This window comes from Aricia agestis, chromosome 16, assembly GCF_905147365.1.
Source record: "Aricia agestis chromosome 16, ilAriAges1.1, whole genome shotgun sequence".
NCBI lineage: Eukaryota > Metazoa > Arthropoda > Insecta > Lepidoptera > Lycaenidae > Aricia > Aricia agestis.
Genome location: NC_056421.1, coordinates 8294114 through 8316526, shown reverse-complemented (window position 1 = coordinate 8316526; position 22413 = coordinate 8294114). Strand labels below are relative to the sequence as shown.

The 22413-nt window shown below is 34.8% G+C and overlaps 3 protein-coding genes across 4 annotated transcripts; all 3 read right to left on the bottom strand.

The window, feature by feature from the left end:
• Window positions 1-168: 168 nt before the first annotated feature.
• On the bottom strand, window positions 169-2469 carry LOC121735037 (UDP-glycosyltransferase UGT5-like). The gene is made up of 5 exons (XM_042125703.1): window positions 1948-2469; window positions 1531-1753; window positions 746-962; window positions 378-581; window positions 169-199 (listed from the first exon to the last, which is right to left on the bottom strand). Exons 1-5 carry the CDS (start codon window positions 2428-2430, stop codon window positions 169-171), a joined length of 1158 nt encoding a protein of 385 aa, XP_041981637.1. The 5' UTR covers window positions 2431-2469.
• Window positions 2470-5030: 2561 nt separating this feature from the next.
• Window positions 5031-8631, bottom strand: LOC121734600 (UDP-glycosyltransferase UGT5-like). The gene is made up of 4 exons (XM_042125185.1): window positions 7710-8631; window positions 6040-6262; window positions 5671-5887; window positions 5031-5393 (listed from the first exon to the last, which is right to left on the bottom strand). Exons 1-4 carry the CDS (start codon window positions 8538-8540, stop codon window positions 5105-5107), a joined length of 1560 nt encoding a protein of 519 aa, XP_041981119.1. The 5' UTR covers window positions 8541-8631; the 3' UTR covers window positions 5031-5104.
• Window positions 8632-10117: 1486 nt separating this feature from the next.
• On the bottom strand, window positions 10118-22376 carry LOC121734601 (UDP-glycosyltransferase UGT5-like). 2 transcript variants are annotated; one of them, XM_042125187.1, is made up of 4 exons: window positions 21008-22376; window positions 11130-11352; window positions 10804-11020; window positions 10118-10410 (listed from the first exon to the last, which is right to left on the bottom strand). In XM_042125187.1, exons 1-4 carry the CDS (start codon window positions 21815-21817, stop codon window positions 10134-10136), a joined length of 1527 nt encoding a protein of 508 aa, XP_041981121.1. In that variant the 5' UTR covers window positions 21818-22376; the 3' UTR covers window positions 10118-10133. The 2 variants fall into 2 exon arrangements, with proteins under 2 accessions (XP_041981121.1, XP_041981120.1); XM_042125186.1 differs by lacking the exon at window positions 21008-22376 and adding an exon at window positions 11515-12723.
• Window positions 22377-22413: the final 37 nt, after the last annotated feature.

Here is a 22413-nt window from a genome sequence, read left to right as displayed (position 1 = left end):
AATGTTTGTATTAGTTTGGTTATTGGTTAACGTATAGAACTTAATTAATTTAGATAAAATTTAATTTATTTAAACTATTTTAATATTTTTGAATAATTTAACATAATTAAACATTATTTTGTGTTACTTATTCCAATTCAAGTAACTAATCTATCAACTATATAGGGCTCATTTGAATATGATCCAGTCGTCCTCGAACCTAAGCAGTTAGTTAATTTAGCTACTTTCAAAATGTAACACTGAAAGATCCAACCGAATATTAAAACAAATTTAAAACTCATTTCGTTTTATTATTATCATTGATTACTTTTAAACTTTTCCTATTGGTTTTTTTTAAACATTTTATTACACTTGTCATGAAGAAACAAATTAAATACTTAATGACTACCATATTGACTATAGTCAAGAGTATAAATAAAGCTATAATATCTAAATTATAATACTGATATGTAGAGACAATAGGAGGTCCATAAGTTATGTTATGACGCGCTGCATACTCGGTCCAGAAGATGGCTGTATCCATAGGCGTTAAAGGACGATCGTGCCATGCCTTCGAGATCAGCTTGACATTTTCTCTGAAACTAATTAATACAGTCACATGAATGTTCCATATTTTAAGTAGACTTTTCAGCAAATCACCAGCAATCGTTCGCTCGTTTTGTTATAGGAATATGTACGTTACAAACTTTAGTTTAAATGTTTAGTAATTTCATAATATGCGTTATTGTTTAATTTATTTGTTTACCTAGGATTGAGCACTGTTTTGAACTTTTCTAGTAGCCGTTCCTTTGTGATTTCTGACAGTGCTATTCGCACACCGAGTCCACTCTCCTCAACAGCAGCAGCATTAGATGGTTGATCACCAAATATGGGCATGCCAATGACAGGTACACCATGGTATACAGCTTCCGTCACCCCCAATTGTCCACAGTGTGAGAAAAATGCAAGCACGTTTGGATGGGCTGGAAATCGTTTGTGCCCCGTAAATTATTTTGACGCAAAACGCATATCTTATAATACAGCGTATACATTTTACAAGGTACTTTATTATTTGTCTAAATATTAAAAGCGGTGCATTTTTAACTCAATTAATCATAGTAATTGTTATCGGCCAAAAATTGTGTTTTTTGTATGGGATTTATTATTTTTTCTTAAATTTTTATTTTATTTAAATATTATTATTAATTATTAAAGTACACCTATATTTTAGGCCTATGTGAAAATTTCCTACCTGCCTTTATTGATATAAGTAGATATAGAGTTGCCATTATTGATATAGAGCAAAAAAGGCCAGAAAACGGCACCATATATATATATATATATATATATATATATATATATAACTATAGCGGTTCTTGAGTAACAGCCTGGCGACAGACAGACATGCGAACAGATGGATAGACAACGAAGTCTTAGTAATATAGGGTCCCATTTTTACCCTTTGGCAGTGCCCTTTGGGTATCGAACCCTAAAAATTGCAAAATGGTATCATTTACTAATTTTAATTGTTAAAAATAAAAACTTACAAACCTAAAATGTCATTTTGAGGCAACCACTTGGTAACCAAAATATTTTTTGGATTTCCTGGTAAATCCTTTTTGTTCCATTTCCAGATAACCCTTTGCTTAAGTTCTTTAAGAGTTTCTATTATTGCTATCATTTTGTCCTTAGACATTGAAGAAGGTTTCAATATTGATCCAAAGCTTACGTATATTACTCCATGCTCCGATTCCTCAATGAATTTCTTTAAATCCTTTGAAAAAAAAAGAGGTAGATGAAAATTAACAACTACATTATATAAAATCTTCTTTTTCATTTTATCACGAGTAAGATTAATTGTAACACATTAATTTACATAAAATAATTCAAAATGGACATTGATAGGAAATGTTGTGGACATTGATAATTAATTGATACGAAATGTTATGGACATGGCAATAAACTTACGTCAGGCAGTGGCTTAGGTTTGGATACATGGAAACCACCCACTTCAATAATATTGGCTGGTAGAGCAGACGAACCGGAGAGCACGAAATTTTGGTAAACCAGTACTAGTCTTATGTTCTTCGCAATTTCTTCTAAAGGAGGAACATCTTCCATATAGTCAGATATTACATTCTGCTCCAAACGTTGTGTTATGTGTTTGTTTACGAAGTTAATGTAATTATAGGTAATTGACCTTTGGATCCTTTGAAGAAAAGTTGGCCTAGTTCCCGCCGTGATAAGATCGAACAGGACGTACGAAGGATTATATGGAACTCCATACCTTTGATAATGCCAAGGCAACAGCATGTGCGAAGTGATTCCAATGATAGGCGCACGGAATTTATGTGCTATTGCTAGTCCGCAATCATTATTGAACTGTTCGACGATAACTAAATCAAATTTTATATCAGCGGTCAATAAATTTTGGACATTCTCATCGTCCATGAGCAATCTGCATACAATTGGACCTCCCACAGCATGGAACAGTGTAAGAGTAAAGAATGTTACTAGAAACGAATCACTGACAGGATGGCTTGGCTGAAACTGTCCAGTGTTCTCTGCTAAATTAATATCCGTATAATTGGCCAGTGGTTCTTTGTTAGGATAAAATGAAATCACTGTCAAATTGTGTCCCCTTTTCGCCAATTCTTTTAGATACGGTTCAAACACAAAGAAATGGGATTTGGCCGGCACTGGAAACACTCCTAAAATGTTCAAGCACTCAACTCGTGATATCTTTTCACTAACACTAAAGATCACCGTAATTATAATTAGCAATAACCGAGAAGTATTCATTGTAAGTAACCAGTAAAATCAAAGCCAAAACATTAAACTGTTATTTAACAATATCAAAAACACGATTTAATAAGTACAAGGTTGTAGAACATCTAATATCAAGTTATCTACTCACACATACGTGTGGCGTTTGAGGATAAGATTTATTTTTATCAACTAAGTACTAATTATATTTTTTGTTATTGAATGTGTGAATCGATTGTCGAATAAAGACGAATTTTTTGATGAAAAGGTTCCACCAATCCATTAAAATTTAAAGATTATTATTTAACCCCATTTTTAACTAAATTGTTTATAAGTGCTACTATAAACCTAAAATAACCTACCTACCATTCATGTCTACCCACTCTTGTGTCACCATTCACCAACATGATGCGTTATAGTGACGATACTCTATTTTTTTGTTTACTTATAATCTATCTATATTCTATACTAATACTAATATACTAATACTAATATATAATATTATAAATGCGAAAGTATCTCTGTCTGTCTGTCTGTCTCGCTTTCACGCCAAAACTACTGAACCGATTGTAATGAAATTTTGTACACAGATAGTCTAAAGCCTGAGAAAGGACATAGGCTACTTTTTAACTGGAAAAGGGGGTTGTAAGGGGGTGAAAATGCGTAAATTTGGTCAAATTAAGTTAGTTCCAAAAACTCAAAATAGATGGCGCCAAGAGTCCCCTAGATCGCGCTATTGCTTGCTCATGCGTATTTCTATAAGAGGTGGTACCATGTTAAGCTAAGTTTTTCGATTCTTTCGATTGTTATACACGTTCTATACTAATATTATAAATGCGAAAGTATAACAGCTAGTACATCTATACATATAAATAAAATTGGAGTGTCTGTTTGTAATATTGAAAGAACCGTTTTTTACTAAATGCATAATATGAATGTATCTATATACATTCATATTATGCATTTAGTAAAAAATTTGGTATCTGTACCCTATGGTACAGATACCAAAACAACATTTTTTACAATTTTTGTGTGTATGTCTGTCTGTTTGTTCCGGCTAATCTCTGAAATGGCTGGAGCGATTTTGACGTGAATTTTTAGGCACATAGCTGATGTAGTAAGGAATAACTTAGGCTACTTTTTAACCGAGTTCCGAAAAGGAGGAGGACATTTTACTTTTTTTATAAAGGAACCTTAAAAAGGGGATTTTTTCTCTCTTTTTTATTATCTTTGTTATCAAATTTTGCTGACGCGGACGAAGTCGCGGGCAACAGCTAGTTTTATATATAAACAATAAAATAGTACGTACTAGATCTAAAATATATACTTTGAGGGTGTCTGGCAGTGAGAAGGAACTGTCAAACATTTCCAGCAGTGGACGAGATACCTATAATAGTTATCCTGATGAAAATGAGTTGGGAAAATTGAGCTTTATACTTTAACGAATGTTAGATAGATCTTCATAACTGGAATTCCTAAAGTAACTGCGATCGAAACTCCATACTTGCTGGATGCTTGCTGGTGGTTCTTACCTAAGGGTCATATACAGACAAACTATCAGCTTTTATACGAGTAAAGTTACGGATGTCTGGCTGTCGCTGGCTCTTTCTTACTACTCTTTGGTTTCTAAATAAGTTTGTTATAGAAATTATCGTACAAGAACAATTAATTTTAAACGCCATTTCATGACCGATCAGTGATGTCCAAAGATTGATTCTTAAGGTGCTCCCTCACCGCTAGCATTCACTTATAAATTGTAATGTAACATTATAGATTAGTTTTTGAGAGATTCGATTTTGATTACAATACTATCTACCTATAATTTTTTTTAATAAAATAAGGGGGCAAGCGAGCAAACGGGTCACCTGATGGAAAGCAACTTCCGTCGCCCATGGACACTCGCAGCATCAGAAGAGCTGCAGGTGCGTTGCCGGCCTTTTAAGAGGGAATAGGGTAATAGGGGAGGGTAGAGATGGGAAGGGAAGGGAAGGGAAATGACACCTGAATGACAGCATTCGCGTGTAATGTAACATTTGTCTTTGAGCATTCCATAGCCAGTTTATGTTACAACTTAGTACATTACACACTGTATAATTACAAGGTGCGCATTGCAATGCTCGACTCTGTAACGTTACATTACAAGCGAATGCTCCCGGTGAGGGAGCACCTTTATTTGGCAAAAATCTCTGTATTTGTTTTTAATAGAAAATAGAAATACGACCAGTTCTACGCAAAGTAAAAGGAAAATATGAAAACACAATAACTGATTTTTTATTGTATATTTTGCTATTCAGATTCACACAACATCTCAGTCACCACAGTTATTTTGTATAAAATATAACAAACAAAAAAGTAATTTTTAATTTGTTTTAGGTTTCTTTGACTTCGTTGACGGTTTGGCTCCGAATATTGATGAAATAACTAAAACTATTATTCGAATTACAATGTAAGCTAAGATTAGAAGTAATAACAGTAGAGTTCCTAAGATATCTAAATTATAGTACTGGTATAAGGGAACGGTAGTTGCTGGAGCTTTGACCGTCACGTTGTGCGTTGCAGCATACTCTGTCCAATAGATAGCGGTGTCCATCGCTGACAATGGTCGATCATGCCACGCTCTGGATAGTTCTTTCACTCGCTTTCTAAATCTGTAACGAAATGTAAGTTTATTTCGGTGTTCATAAAATTTTTATTAAATACATACTTAATAATATTAAAGTTTCAAATGTTGATTATGATGATGTTGTTTGTGACTTGTGAGTAAGTCGTAGAGTGTGAACAGATTTAGATGGAATTTGGCCGTCCCGTGCAAAAACCAAACGACGCGAATGAAAATGATGACAATAATAAATTTGCTAATAGGAAAGTTATTTATGAAATTGGTTCAAAATTGAAAAATAATAGCAGTTAGTTTAAAATACTTACGATGGATCTAAAACAATTTTGAGCTTTTCTAGAAGGTTCTTTTCTGTGACGTCATTCAATTGTAATTGGACTCCAAATCCACTTTCTTCAATGGCTGCTGCGTTTGATGGCTGGTCGCCGAATACTGGCATGCCTACTATTGGAACTCCATGGTAAACTGCTTCAGTTGTTCCCAGTAGTCCACAATGCGAGAAAAAAGCTAGTACTTTAGGATGAGCTGAAAATAAAACCAAATTTACTACCGAGTCATTCGATAATAATAACGATTTTATGGCTCTTGAAGAGCAAAATATTCAAGGATAGTAGTTATTATTGTCTTTAAAGATTTTACGATCGTTAAATTTTATAGTAGGTAATAAATTGAAATACCTAAAATGTCGTTTTGGGGTAGCCAATTGGAAATATAAATGTTCTTTGGTGGGTTAGGGATAGTGTCTTTCTCCCATTTCCAAATTATTCTCTGGGGAAGCTTTGACGCAACATCCAACACTGCCTTTACCACGTAATCAGGCGCTGATGAAGGCATCAACATCGACCCAAAACTAATTAATACAATTCCATGTTCGGATTCATCTATGAATTTTCTTAAATCCTGAAAAAATGAAGTACAATTTAAGTTTTATTAAAATTATTTCATAAATATACCTGTCATATTATGTACCTGGAATGTAATTAGAATTACTGAAGTTGCCTTTACGATTTGAGTTCACATTGATAATAAGGCATTTTTTAAAGGCAACCTGTCTGGTACCCTGCCTTATAAGCTAAATATAAAACCCTAACTATTAATGACAAAACGAAATGTTTAATGGCTATTTTAAGTATACTTGTAGAACTAGAATGTAGTAGATCATTGACTACAGGAACTATGAAGGAAATCCTAGACTTTTCTTTATACCTAGCTCTTATGGAATTGAGTTTTATAGTATTTAGAATATTCAATCTGCTTCTCTATTATGAGACTGGGCTGGACGTCAATCGTCTTGGGCAACAGATAATAACAAGTAGGTAGGTACATATTATTATGATATTATTCTTTGCCAAAAGTACTTCCTCAATTTTGGTTTTAATGAGGCATGTGACAAAATTGGTGGAATACCTTATTTACCAATTTTGTCTTTAGTTAGAATAGGCGGGCTACGTTAGAATAGGCGGGCTACGAATAGATTTTCTGGGTCTATGAGGAAAAAGATGTCACATAATCTCGAACATTCTTATTTATAAATAAGCTATTTGTATACTGTACTGTTACATAATACACAATATTTATATTATTTTATCTGCCCCTCTTTTATCAGTCTCTGCTGAGTATGATTAGCAAATTTTTCTGTACCAAGTATTAACCTACAACAACCTAGGTAAACTTAGATAAGACATACTTTATTATAGCCATCAGCTCTACTTTTAATTATTTTCGTTTATATCTGGGGAAATTCGGAAGGAATAAAATTAGGAGATCTACCAAAAATTTTTTCCTGTCATTTTTTTAATGATTGTTTGTTTGAATATTTTTGCATTGTTCACAATGAGTGAAACGAGAAACTAGTGTATTCGTATGAAGCAATGCTAATTTGTTCAACAAACGGAACTGCTAATTCCAGTCGATACTTGATCATTATGAACAATAGTAGGAGCATGCAAATCATGAAACTATAGTTTCCTACTTTTAAGTTTTTTTTTTTACACGATATCATAATATTAATGCTTTTAGAAAATATTATTTTGTTCTTCTCTTACTTAGCAGTTAGTCCAAGGGCCAAACAAAAAATTAGAAACTATGATTGCTGATGAAGGCAAGGCGTCTTTAGGACTACGCTTACGTAGTCCTAAAGACGCCTTGCACGTAAGGCAACGTGCAAGGCGTCTTTAGGACCTAGACTAGGTTATAAATTGTACGCCAAAAATATCAATAATATCTTAAGCTACAACTTACAACCTTATTATATCCTCAAGAAATACCGTATTTTAACTTATTTTTAATATTTATTTTGACTCCTTAGCTTGCCAAAGAAATTCGTATGTACTTTAGTTACACTTACCTCAGGTAAAGGCTTTGCTTTTTTCACGTGATATCCATTAACTTGTATAACATTTGAGGGATATAGGGAAGATCTAAACAATACGAAGTTAGTGTACAGAAGTTGAAATTTGATATTTGTAGCCAGTTCTTCCAAAGGTGGTATGCCTTCTATGTATTTCGCTAAAGTTTTTTCGTTGGGTCTTTGGGATGTATATTTGTAGTAAATCTTTAAAAATGTATTGAAAATTGTTCTTTCCACTCTTTGGTAAAACGTGGGCGTCGTTGCACCACCGAAGAACACTGACGGTACGAAAGCGGGATTGTCCGGAATCCCAAGTCTGTCGTAATGCCAGGGTAGGAATGAGTGAGAAGTCAGACCGACCACTGGCACTCCCAACTTGTAAGCTATTCCCAGGCCACAATCAGTAGAAAATTGCTCGGTTACCACCAAATCAAACTTCATTTTCTTTTCCCAGAGATTCCGCACATTTTCATCTTCAAGCATCACTTTACAATTTTGTACACCGGCAGCTATTATAAAGTTTATTATTTTAAACACTGTTGCATAGGAATGTTCTATTTCAATCACACTTTCATAAATTCGGCTCTTTCCGGCCAAACTTATGTCGTTATAGTTTTTCATAGGAGTTTCTCTCGGGAAGCACGATATCACTGTAACATTGTGTCCTCTTCTCGCTAATTCTTGTAAATACGGCTCGAAGACGAAGAAATGACTTTTTCCTTCGTAAGGAAATATTCCTAAAATATTCAACGACTTTTTGTCGCTCTGCTCACTGAACGGCAATAGTGCCAGTACGATAGCTACGTACAGCAACATCGCTGTTTTCATGACTACTTGCTAAACGATTGTGGGCGATATTATATAGCTATTAGCTACTCCTTGCTGGAGATAATGATACGAGCATTATCCAATAAATTGATAAGGGTTTTGTGCCATAATATCAAATGATTATTGTAATATAATATAGTGATTAATTACATTTTTCTTTCTTTCTTCATTATGAATTTTTACTCTTGACTTTGCAATAAAGTCTATGTAGCATTTTTAGTTATTTTACCGCGGCCTGGGCTCATCCCGAATAGAACACGATATTTCAACGTTTTGCCTACGCATGACCTTTTTACAAAAAAATATTTTTACAATTTAGTGACGATATATTTAGAGAGAGTACACAAACTATGCACATATAATAATACTAGCTGTTGCCCGCGACTTCGTCCGCGTGGACTTCAGTTTATAGCGCGCGATGTCAACAAAATTGGTGTCAAAAGCTTTTATAAAAAAACCCTGGTACCCCTTAAATCAATACAGCTGTGCAGTGTGCACACAATAAGTACTTCATTTTTTTATATTAAACTTTATATTTTATGCCAAATTTTAAAGCTTATTTAGCCCCCCAATTACACAACTTTACCCATAAACTATTTATCATTGATAGGTTTAGCCCCAATTTCACCAACGTCTGTTAGTGTTAACAGCTTGTTAAAATGTCCTGTCTTCTCTTTCATTCATATGAAAAACGAAACAGCTAACGTGATACTAATTCGAGCATTAACTTTAACAGTCGTTGGTGAAATTTGGTCTTAAGGTTACGTCACTGCCTGCACAGATAAAGTACTGAGTTATTTAATACCGTAGAATAGATATAACAATCGAAAAAAATCGAGACTTAAATGTAAGATGATACCACCTCTTATAGAAAGGCTTTTGAGCAAGCGTCAGCGCGATGTAGAAGACGCACGGCGCCATCTATTATGAATTTTTTGAACAAATTTACGACCCTTACAACCCTTTTTGCCAGTAAAAAAGTAGCCTATGTCCTTTCTCAGGCTTTAGACTATCTGTATACAAAATTTCATTACAATCGGTTCGGTAGTTTTGGCGTTTGGCGTGAAAGCGAGACTGACAGACAGACAGACAGACAGAGATTATTAGTTCTGTTACAATAATGAAGTAAAAAATAAAACGCCATCTGTTTTCATATATTAGAATTAAAATGTTGATTGCATTGATATATTTTTTGGATGGAATATAGGCCAACACGGTACAACACGGTACAGACTCAAGAATAACTGTGTACAAAATTTCATTGCAATCGGTTCAGTAGTTTTGGCGTGAAAGCGAGACAGACAGACAGACAGACAGAGATACTTTCGCATTTATAATATTAGTATAGATAGATAGTCACGGGTCATCTGACTATGACAACGGAAAATATTCGGCTTAGCAAAAAAGTTATTTGACTGTCAATCGTCTACAGTTTTTATGTAAATACTTAGAATTATAATATTTTATTCGTAACTTACTTTAAATTTGACTATTATGAATTTAAATATTTTAAAAATATTTTCTGATCCATAACATTTTTGGAATAAGCAGAATATTTATTCAAATAAATAAAGTGAAATTATTCTTAAAATTTTATTGTTTCTTGGCTTTATTAGAGTTTCTTGCAACATTTATGAATACAACAGATATTAAATATTTGAAACCAAGAAAGACAGTAAAAGCAAAAACAATAAAAACCAGCAAGATATCTAGATTGAGGTACTGGTAAAGAGGCACATCAGCTGCTGGTGCCCTAAAAGTATGATTTGGATGTCTCGCTGCGAACTCCGTCCAAAATATTGCCGTCTCCATCGGTTTCATTGGTCGATCTTGCCATGATTTTGACAATGACTTAACCTTTGCCCTGAAACTGAAAATATTGCATAAGACTAAAATCAGCAATGCTTTTTTTCATTAGTTCGAAGCCGCTAGTGGAGTATATTAAAGTAAATAATGAGCCTTGTTGATAGTCCTTGAGCAAGATATGCACGATCTTGACTAGTGTCGGTACCTACGTCACGAGTCACGACCTTAGCCAATGACAATAAAATAGTATAACATAGTTGTAAGTTGTAACTAAGATGATGCACTTAAGAATCACAACATCCTTAACCGATATGATAAATATGTGATTTACGATTGTCTTTTCCAAATTATGTCCATTATGTCTTGTTGTAAAAATAATAATTATTAACTTGTCCAATTTGAGTAATTCAATATAGCATCTAGATCGACTTGAGTACGATTATTGTCTGTAACTTACTGAGGGTCTAGAACAGTTTTGAACTTCTCTAAGAGATGTTCCGAGGTCAATTCAGATAGTTGAACTCTGACACCGAACCCTTTTTCTTCGATGGCAGCTGCGTTGGTGGGTTGGTCACCGAATATTGGCATTCCAACAATCGGAACTCCAAAAGTGACTGCTTCTGTTGTACTTACAAGACCACAGTGTGATAAAAATGCGAGGACTTTTGGATGAGCTGAAAGCGAGAAAGAAATTAGTAAATTATAAAGTAAAATATACAGTGAAAAATAACGTGAAAATTATCAGTTTAATCAATTAGTATTTTAGATTTTAAAGATACATACCCAGTATGTCTTTTTGAGGGAGCCATTTTGATACATAAATTTTGTCCAAGTTGCCAGGAGGCTTATGATCTTCCCATTTCCAGATAATTCTTTGGGGTAGTTTTGAGAGTGCGCCAACTATTTTCTCGATCTTGTCAGAGTCTGATACTGAAGACTTTATAATCGAGCCAAAGCTAACGTAAATGACGCCATGCTCTGATTCTTCTATAAATTGCAGCAGTTTCTGCAATTAAGAAGATTTTGAATATAAAGAAATAAAGAAACTAAGTGAATGTTAAGATAAAATTAAAACAAAAAATAATTATAAATGTACATTATGCATTATTTAAAAACGTCTAAGAATGCCGAGGAAAAATTAAAGAATTTTCGCATAAACGAAACTTACATTCGGCAATGATATGTTGCCGCTAACGTGAAAACCACCAATTTCTATAACATTTGGAGGAAGTAAATTGAAATCGAATAACATCCAATATGTGTTCATAAGGATGATTTTTACATTGCGAGCTAATTCTGATAAACTTGGGACATCATCGAAGTAACTTTTAACCGTCTGTTCGTCTGTGGCTATGCCAATTAATTTATAGTAAAGATTAAAGTAGTGGTGAAATAAAGTTCTTTCGATCCTTTGGAATAGTGTCGGTTTTGCATCGCCGTCTAAAAATTGTTGTGGCACAAACGATGGATTAAATGGGACGCCGAGGGTGTCAAATTGCCAAGCCATTAATGTGCACCCAGTTAATCCAACCACAGGAGCTCCTAGCCGGTGAGCTATTGCCAACGGGCAATCCGTACTAAAATATTCGTACACCACCAAATCAAATTTGGTCTTTTCCATCCATAACTTCTGCACATGTTTGTTATCCAGTAACATTTTGCAGTTTTCATTACCAGCAACAACAACTAATTTATTCACTTCCAGGATAGTGGAATATGAACTTTCCAGTACAAAGTCATCTTCTAATACTTTTGCCGAAGTATCTTCCGCTAAATGTATGTGTCTATAATATTTTAATGGCTTATTGATGGGAAAATATGAAACGTGTGTTAAATTATGACCACGTCGTACTAGAGCTTCCAATAAATTGTTAAAAATAATTCCATGACTTTTTCCGGGGAAAGGGAAAATTGCTAGAATATTTAATGGCTTCATTTCTTCGCTATTTATCACAGACACACTTATCACAATAGCAATTACACACAACTTCATTGTTGATTTAGCTATTTGAAACTATTATAATAACGATAATATTATAATCGTCTAAATTAAATTGAACAATAGAAACTAAATTGTTTCACATGTTTTGCGCAGTCCAAGTATAAAATCACTTTAACCTGTGCATACAATAGTCGCTTGTAAAATAATAACAACCACTCAAGCTGATTGTCTACTTGTTTTAGGGTTCTGCAAGGTGGTAGATACTGTTTTTATCATTATCATCTTTAACGACCTGTCTTGGATCTTGCATATTATGTCCACAAAGGTGTAATTGTTTTGTGAGCACTACGATAATGTATTGGTCTATAATTGGAACATGGATTAAAAAAGTCTTTCCTTACTTTTTTGTTTCCGGAAATAATTAACTTAGCTTACGATCCGTATCGACTCAATTTTGATTGCTGACTTAATTGGTACTTAAATTTACTAGGTAACTAGATAGTTACCTAGCAAGATTGCTGTTTTGCTAAATATCGATTTTGCTGTTTTGGTAGCGGTTATTGCAGGCGCGGTCGCAGCCTGAAATTTGGGGGGGGGGTCACTCAATAGTTACTACACTATTTTTTTATCTGCGCCCTCGGACGGTTCTGGGTTGACAGCTGTCTAAGGTCGGACGTAGTGGTGGTTAGGGGATAGATGGAATTTTCCTTTTATTATTTGGCAAGATTTTGAGATTTTTCAATTTGACCTTAGATTTGGGAGGGGGAGGTTTGTCCCCTGTGACCCCCCCCCCTTCGGACCGCGCCTGGGTAATTGTTTATTTTTTATACTAACAATGCATTTGTTGGCTTACGCTACAATTTTAAATTTATGAAAATTATTCATTTAGCTGCGTTCATTAAATACGGAACTTAAAACTACTGTAGGAAGTCACACTTAACAATGGAAAATAACTGCAGTAAAATAACTAACATCCTGAATATTAATATTGTTGACTCTTGAGCTCATCTACATTAATAACCTATTTAGAACAAACTTAAATTTTACCAATTTTTTTAGAAAACGTCTTTACTTTTTATGTTGAAGATTTTTTTAAAGACTCCTTATAGTAAGCTTAAAGAACTTTTTTTTGGTTGGCCAATGGTTTTAACAAGCCAAATTAACTGCATAACTTGAAAGTCTGTGTCGGCTATAGCATGGCTATAGCAGTGGCTACTGGCTTCACTATATTCTTTTTAGGGTTCCGTACCCAAAGGGTAAAAACGGGACCCCATTCACAGACAGACGGACAGACTTTGATGTCTCCGTCTCCAGGCTGTACCTAAGAACCGCTATTGCTAGACTTATGATTTTTTTTTCAGATTGTGTATTTCTGTTGCTGCTATAACAACCAATACTAAAAACAAGATAAAATTTATGTTTATGGGGGCTCACATACAAGTACAACAAACGTGATATTTTCTCCCGTTTTTGCTCGATAACTAATAATAATGGCAATTGGTAATCCTCAATTCCCTTAATAATTACTTAATTAAAAAAATGTATAGGAGCCCCCCCCACAAATTACAATTTTTGGGCTATTTTTGTTCTATAACGGTACGAATCCTTGGTGCGCGAGTCCGACTCGCACTTGACCGATTTTTTTTGTTACTGGTACGATGTTTGATTGATGTAACCATGAATTTACAACCATGACGGTCAAGTTTTCTGTTGATACAGCAAAAACACACCGCTATAATGGTATCAGATAAGCCTGATAATAGCATTTGGATTTGGTCATTTCAAAGTGTACTTAAATCTTAATGATATTCATATCTGTACATTAGTTTAATTACATGGCATAATTTAAAAGCGTATTTTTGTTTTAGAAAGAAAGAAGGTGCTAAAGTAACAAACCTTTTTTAAATGAACTTTGACTCTAGAGCTAAAGGGGCTGTACTTTCCTAGGAAAGTACAGCCCCTTTAGCTACAAAAATTATTGTCTGTTTGTGAAATACGTTAAAATCTCAAAACTTATTATATGGAAATGAATTTGAAAATCACAGGACAGCAGCTGTTTTAGATTTTTTCAATATATTTTGTTATTATTAGGTACTTATTTTTGTGGTTACCATTATACTTTATGCAAATATTATTTAAATATTTGTGAGAAAATATAAAAGTCATGTAATTTATTACACAATTACTTTAACTTTTAATGCGAAATTAATGTCTTATAATAAATAAACATCTTAAAAATTGACCAAGTGCGAGTTGAACTCGCGCACGAAGGGTTCCGTACCACAATAGAGCAAAAACAGGCTGAAAATTGTGTTTTTTTGTATGGGAGCCCCCCTTAATTATTGAAATAAATAATTAAATTAATTAAATAATTAATTTTATTTTAAATTAAATAGTAAAATAGTATTTATATGTTACTTATATAGATACGAATTTAATTTTAAATTATTAAATTACAAATAAACCTGAGTATTTCGTGAATATTTCAAGTGCCTATGTATTGCCATTATTGATATCGAGCAAAAAAACAACAAAAAAATCACGTTTGTTGTATGGAAGCCCCCCTTAGTATTTAATTTATTTTGTTTTTAATGTTTGTTGTTATAGCGGCGACAGATATAAACAATCTATGAAAATTTCAGAAGTCTAGCGGTAGCGGTTCTTGAGTTACCGCCCTGGAGACACACAGAGAGACTGACAGACAGACGGACAGACATCGAAGTCTTAGTAATAGGGTCCCGTTTTTACCCTTTGGGTACGGAACCCTAAAAAGTATTAGATATTAATCCTTCGATCGGATTGATTGGATTGGATTCGGATGGATTCTTGGAAATCTATTGTTATTCTATTGTCTCGCTCACCGGTGAGCTTATGGGGCTTGATAGGTTAATAATAATAATAATAATAATAATATCTATGGACGCTTCACACCACGTCAGTCTGGCCACGTGCTAAGTACCTAAAGGACTTGTGTTACAGGTACCAGACAACGGAAATATATTTAATACTTTTATACTATACATATATTTAAGATTTTTATTATATCATACACATATACACATCCAGACCCGGGAACGTTGAAAACTTTTTGTTCCATCGGCGGGATTCGAACCCGCGACCCCCGGCTTGAGCTACCAACGCGCTCACCACTGAGCCACAGAGGTCGTCGAAATAATTAAATTTGATTTTCTATAATATAAAAATGAATCGCTGAATGTGTTGCTAAGCGCAAAACTCGAGAAAGGTTGGACCGATTTCGCTAATTCTTTTTTTTAAATATTCCTTGAAGTACGAGGATGATTCTTACGGAGAGAAAAATTCTATAAAAAAAATCCTGAAAAAGTCTAAAAACAACACTTTTCTATACTCCCATACAAAAGATTTGTGATAATACTTAAAAGTCAAATATATAAAAATGGATTTTCAATTATGTTAGTAACGCTAAAACTCGAAAACGGCTGAACGGGTTGGGCTAATTTTATTTATTTATTTTATTTATTTATTAACACTTTATGCAAATTTACAAAGGCGGGCTTAATGCCTTGTGGCATTCTCTACCAACCAACCTTAGGGTGATACTGAGAATGTATAATACAGGCGCATTCGTGGTAATGAGACACAATGGATTAACGATAAAATAAATGGATTTATGTATATATATAAATAAAACTATATTTACTTATATAAGTTTAATTATAATAAACATACATAAACAATAATATACATATTATATAATATAAATAGATATAATATTCATAAACTATAGAATATATACCTACATAAAGTATGTCATTGCAAAGCTTTATGTATCAATGAGAAAAAAAAATTATATTGTCAAATATGAATTCCAATTTATCATAAATCATACAAAGAGAATGTCATATACTACGTAACAAATCATAATTATTATTCATTCAATTGATTTTAAATATAATTGTCGAACTCTGCGTTTAAAAATATTTTTATTAGGGGACATCCTGATTTCTAGGGGGAGGGCGTTCCAAAGGAGAATGGACTGTACATAAAATGAGGAGTGGACAATACTGGAATTATGAGGAGGACAGAGGAGTCGCAATTTTTTAGATGAACGAAGTTCGAGACTGTGGGTGTTAGTGAAAAATTTTAAGTGAGACGTTAAATATGAAGGAGCGCTGGGAGAGTGAAGGAGAGAGTACAACATACACAGTGCACGCAGTGATCGACGTTGACGAATGGGCAGCCAGTTCAACTTAGATCTGTAATAAGAAACGTGATCATACTTACGTAGGTTGAATATGAACCTAATGCAGTTGTTTAACATACGATCAAGTTTATTAAGAAGTTCCTCCCGGAGTTCAAAACAACACACATCACCATAATCGAATAGAGGCACTATAAGAGCCTGAACCAGCAACAACTTTATATTGTGAGGCAAAAAGTTTTTCAGACGGTAAAGTGATCGCAGGGAGCCGGTAACTTTACGACAGACGTTGGTAATGTGGGTACGCCAGTCAAGGTTGGTGTCTATGTGTAACCCGAGATCTTTGACGCTAGAGGTAAATGGGATAACACTGCCAGCAAAGACAATGGGTGGTAGGGCTCTAACGTCTACTCGGCTTAACAAACGTGGGCTGCCAATCAAAATGGCTTGACATTTATTAGGGTTCACGTGTAGACCAAAATTGGCAGACCACATGCATATTGCCTCTAAGTCCCGGTTCATGTTCCTGATAGCGGTAGGTAAATTTTCAATCCTCTCTTGGATATAAAGCTGCAAGTCATCGGCATAAAGGTGATACGCAGAAAATAGTATAACAAGGGATATAAAATTAATAAATAATGAGAACAAAAGAGGAGAGAGAATACCGCCTTGAGGTACACCAGCTTCCAGATCTACCCAAGTAGAAGAGGAATCATCAACCTTAACACTCTGCTGGCGTCCTCGAAGATAAGAACGAAACCAATTCAAAACTTCAGGCGAGAGCATACGAGAAAGAATCGTTAACATGATGTCATGGTCGACATTATTAAATGCGTTGGAAAAATCTATCAAAACCAAGACAGTAATCATTGAATTCTCCATGCCAGCCCTTACATCAGTAGTTATTTTTAGCAAAGCAGAGGTGGTACTGTGTCCAGGTCTGAATCCTGATTGGAGTGGTGAAAGGATTTTGTTTTGGAGTACAAACCCGGAGAGCTGCTTTTGAACACCTGCCTCTAGAACCTTGGATAAAAAGGGGAGAATGGAAATAGGACGAAAATGGGACGGCTGTAATGGATTAGGGATTTTAGGTAAAGGACGAATATAGGCTTTACCCCATAGTTTCGGAAATGAAGAAGATTCTAGAGAAAAGTTGATAATGTGAGTAATGGCTGGCAAGACTTCATCAATAATAGGCAGTACCATCTGCCGACTGATGTTGTCACTGCCTATGGCTTTGGAGTCAATGGACTTGATTATGGTTTTGATCTCACCCGAAGTAATTGGTGAAAAATGGAAAACTTCACTGATAGCAAATGGTAAATTATTTAAGTACGTAATGGTTTGACATTTCGTTTGAGTGTCCAATGCAGTGTACGAGGAAAAATGGAGATTTATGTCATTCAGATTAATTGAACTTTGCAAATTATCATGACGTGATTTGCCAATACCCATAGTGCCAAGGTACTTCCAAATGCTAGCAGATGAAGAAGAATAAGATGTTAAGCTATGTAGGATGTGTCGGCGTTTTGCATTGCGAATCACCTGGTTACACCGATTCCTTGCAGCCTTAAAATAGATCCAGTTATCATCGGTACGATTAGACCTATATTTGTGGAATACCCGGTCTCTGCGTCTCATCACCGATTTAATTTCTTCCGACATCCACGGTGCTGGTTGATGTTTTAGTTTAACTCTTTTAAAAGGTGCGTGAGCGTCGAACAGATCATTAATTCTACTATTAAAAATTTGGACTTTTTTGTCTAATGAGGTCTCTGACTTAAGAGGTTCCCAATCAATCTCCGCTGCATCGAGCTTCAATTTATTAGTGTCCATATGCGAAAAACAACGTCTATATATTGTCTTGGGTTTAAATTTAACAGGTTTCAGGTTATACCGCACAAAAATCAGGTCATGGAGAGAAAAACAAGGCGCATGAAACTGACCGTGACCTAAAACCAATAACGGATCAGAAGTCAATATTAAATCTAATAACGTGTCCTCACCATTAAGATTATGGTGTGTCGCTTGGAGAGGTAGGTGATGTAAACTGCAAGATTCTAGTATGTGCAAAAGTTTTTGAGAGCGTGGAGATGAAACCTCTAGAATATTAGTGTTAAAATCCCCCATGACTATATGATGTGTGTAGTCTGTGCCTAGAGACTCTAAAATCACTTCTAATTGAGTAAAGTAGTCGACGGCAGGGGGACAATATACGACACCTAAGGCCAGCTTCAATCCTTTAATGCAAACCTCTAAGAAAAGATATTCAGCATTAGCCATATATTGAAGCGGTGAAGATGCGATTATTTTATAAGGAAGGTCACTGCGTAAGTAGATGGCAACACCACCGCCACGTCTGTCAGCACGATCACTACGTATCAAGATGAAACCGGGCAAACTGTATGTTGTGGAGGGGAGGTGAGGTTTCAACCAGGATTCCGATATAAGTATAGCATGGACATTACAGCCTGTAAATGTTTCTAACATGTCGTCAAAGTGACTGGGAACACTTTGGGCATTGATATGAACTATATTTACATTATTAGTGTTACCAGTGTTAAAGGTTTGTTGCAAGAGTTCACCCAGAGTATTATCAATTGAATGAAAGCTATCACTATTATTTGAACTATTTAAACTTTCCACAGAAACAAAGGAATCATTATGTGACAATGACATTGTACAAATAAAATAATAATATATAAAATAACTTCAAATAATTAAATATAAAATATACCTATAATATTAATATGATAATAAAATTATAATAATTAACGACAAAATATTTTACTGTTATTTCAGCAACACCCGCCAGCTGACTTCACATACATTATGGTTAAACAAATTATATTGTAAAGTACGGTAGAAGCAATTTATGGTTAAGACCAATCCTTAACTTGCCCTGTAGACAAGTGGCAGGCGACCATAGTAGACACCAACAAAATGTATGGGACTTGACATTAGTATTCGCTAGCGTAGCGATGACTTATGTCAAATCGCACACATCCCGCCGGCGCCCACGACAAGCGCCTGCAACATGTCTAGTAGGGCTTAACAGAAAACTTACATAAAATAAAATTAAATAATGCAAATAAACGGAAATTATAATATTATGATACTAGGACACAATGTTAACAAAAAAAAAACAAAAAAACATTATGTCAAACGTGACAGTTGTCAGTATGACAACTGACAGTTGACACTTGACAGGAGAAATTATAAGCTTTATAACAAAATACGTGTTGACCTGCATTTTAAAGTTTACCCTTCTTCATAAAGTTTAAACATTAATGATACAATATATTATAATAGTTATTGTCGCATACAAAAAATACGATACACACAAAATATAAATAGCAAAAAGAAAGTAAACTAATACAACAACAAATACACATATCAAGAAGAAAGTTAAAGCAACCCAAGCAATGTTGCATTATGGTTTATTGATGCTGGAGGTGGATGTAGCAGATAATGCCTTTGGGTATTTAAGCAGAAGGGGCTGGAGCTCATCTAGAGATATTAATTTGTGTCGTTTGCCATCAGTGCTCTTTATGACAATGATCCCGTCCTGAGTCCAACATGACTTCATACCGAAGTGCAATCTGGCCTTTGAGAACACGACCTGCCTTGATTTAGTTAAAAACTCTTTTAATGCGTACGGTGTCCCCTTAAGCTTGGCTTTTGTTCTCCAAACGGCAGCTTTAAAGTCATTTGAAATGAACTTCACTAATATAGGACGGTGTCGTTGGGTGTCAGAATTGGATATGTTGCCTAATCGATGACATACCTTTATGGAGTTGGCTGAGATATCCTTCAAATGCAGTTTCTGTTGAAGAATATTAAGGAGTAAGGCTTCACAGTTCTCCCCACTTTGTTCCGGAACACCAGTGATGATCAAAGATTTCTTGCGGGACCTTGTTTCCATCACATCGATAGCTCTGGAACATTCAGAAATCTGTGTCCGCAGTAACCTGAGCATGGAGAAAGTGAGCTCTCTGAAAGTGCGGAATTCTTCTGCAACTTTTGCCACTGTATCCTTTGCCGTGGCTCCACATTGTAGTTGCACCTGAAGTTCCTCCATCTTCTTTGTGACAAGATCTTCTAAACTCTGTTGTGCCTTCATTATATCAGACATTTGCGACATCTTGATGAATATCTTTGTGATAAATTATTATGTAAGTGCAAATCTAGATAGCGTGATTCAGCTGGCTGGTAAGATGCTGTATTTTCAGTTAGTAATCCATAAAAAGTGCAGCTTATATATCATCCCAAAATCAATATATATATATAAATACAATATCAATACTTTTATAGTTAAAATAGTGCTTTAAACTAATAATTTAATGAATATAATAAGCAAAAACTTGTGACGACTTTATTTGCACCTACCCGAAAAAGACTAATTTTAGTCTTAAAATATTCGTAGAAGTCCAGGGAAGGTTTTAAAGTGACACGAAGTTCACCGGGACAGCTAGTTTATAATAATAGTTTGATTAATATAATTAAATTTGAATGAATAAGCTATGAATCAATACTTACGTCAGGTAAAGGTTCTGGCTTGGTCACATGAAAGCCGCCAACTTCTATCACATTTGTCGGAATGAGATTCGTCCCAAACAACATCAGGCTTGAGTATGTGAGGAAAAACTTTATATCCTTTGCCAGTTCGTGCAACGGTGGTATATCATCGAAATATTTTTTAAGTGTCTGTTCGTCTGTCTTCTGTCCAAGCTTATACCAGAATTGACATATAGCGTAGAATACAGTGCGTTCAATTCTCTGATACAACGAAGGTTTGGTATCACCGTCTAAGAATGTCATTCGTGCGAAAGAGGGATTGTATGGTGCACCAAGTATCTGGAAATGCCAAGGCATTATGATAGTAGTAGACATGGAAACAACGGGCGCTCCTAGTTTGTATGCCAAAGCTAGGGGACAGTCTGTATTAAACTGCTCCACAACGACCACATCAAATTTTTCTTTCCTCTTCAGCAGGCTCTGTACTTCTTTATTCTCCAGCAGTATCTTGCAGTTGTCGTTGCCAGATGACACGACGAAATTCAGAATCTGCAAAATAGTCAGGTAATTCCTCTGCATCAGGAAGTCATCCTCCAAAATCTTGATGGTCCCAGCTAGGTTTATGTGGTGATAATTCTTCAGGTTCTTGTTGATTTTGAAAAATGAGACATCAGTCACGTTGTGTCCTCGCTGCACTAAAGCTTCAGTTAAGGTATTCAACACGATACTATGACTCTTTCCCTGGAACGGGAATATCGTTAAAATATTCAGAGATTTCGTTCTTTCACAAGTAACGACAGATAAACATAAAAACAAATATAATAGCTTCATCTTCACAACTTATCAGCCGCTAGCCACTAAACACACTGGACATTGATCTTACTGTACGTTATAACTGTTTGTGTCAGGAGCGAGTACTCAGTTCATGTTATGATACTGATTTTTGTTATGTAAACGAGTTAAAATATAGTTGTAATTACTATTCAAATTGTAAGGAATTTTGTAGACTTTGAAACGGCTAGACTTCCAAGTGAAACCACCAAAATATTATGCTATTTCATCCGAGTTTTATTTACTGCTTATCTACAGAGCTAACTGTTAGTCTCCTTGACCTAAAATGTTTATTAGTTTTATGGGTCAGCGCTTACTAGCAAGTCATATGTCGCTAGTTGGCTACACAGTACACGTTCCATTTGATATCTTCGCTGCTAGAGTCTGAGAGAGAATTTGCCGCCTTTTTCCAGTCTCATCTTTCGCTAGCCAGACTCTACTCACATAGTACTAACATAATTGCACCTTTGAAAAGATAGGTTTAGGTAATTGGACAAACATAATATTTTGGTTTTTCTTAATTACTGAATGAGTAATACATAAAAATAGTACTTATCATAATTTTTTTTTGGTTTAGCCTATCTAATTTGTTGGAT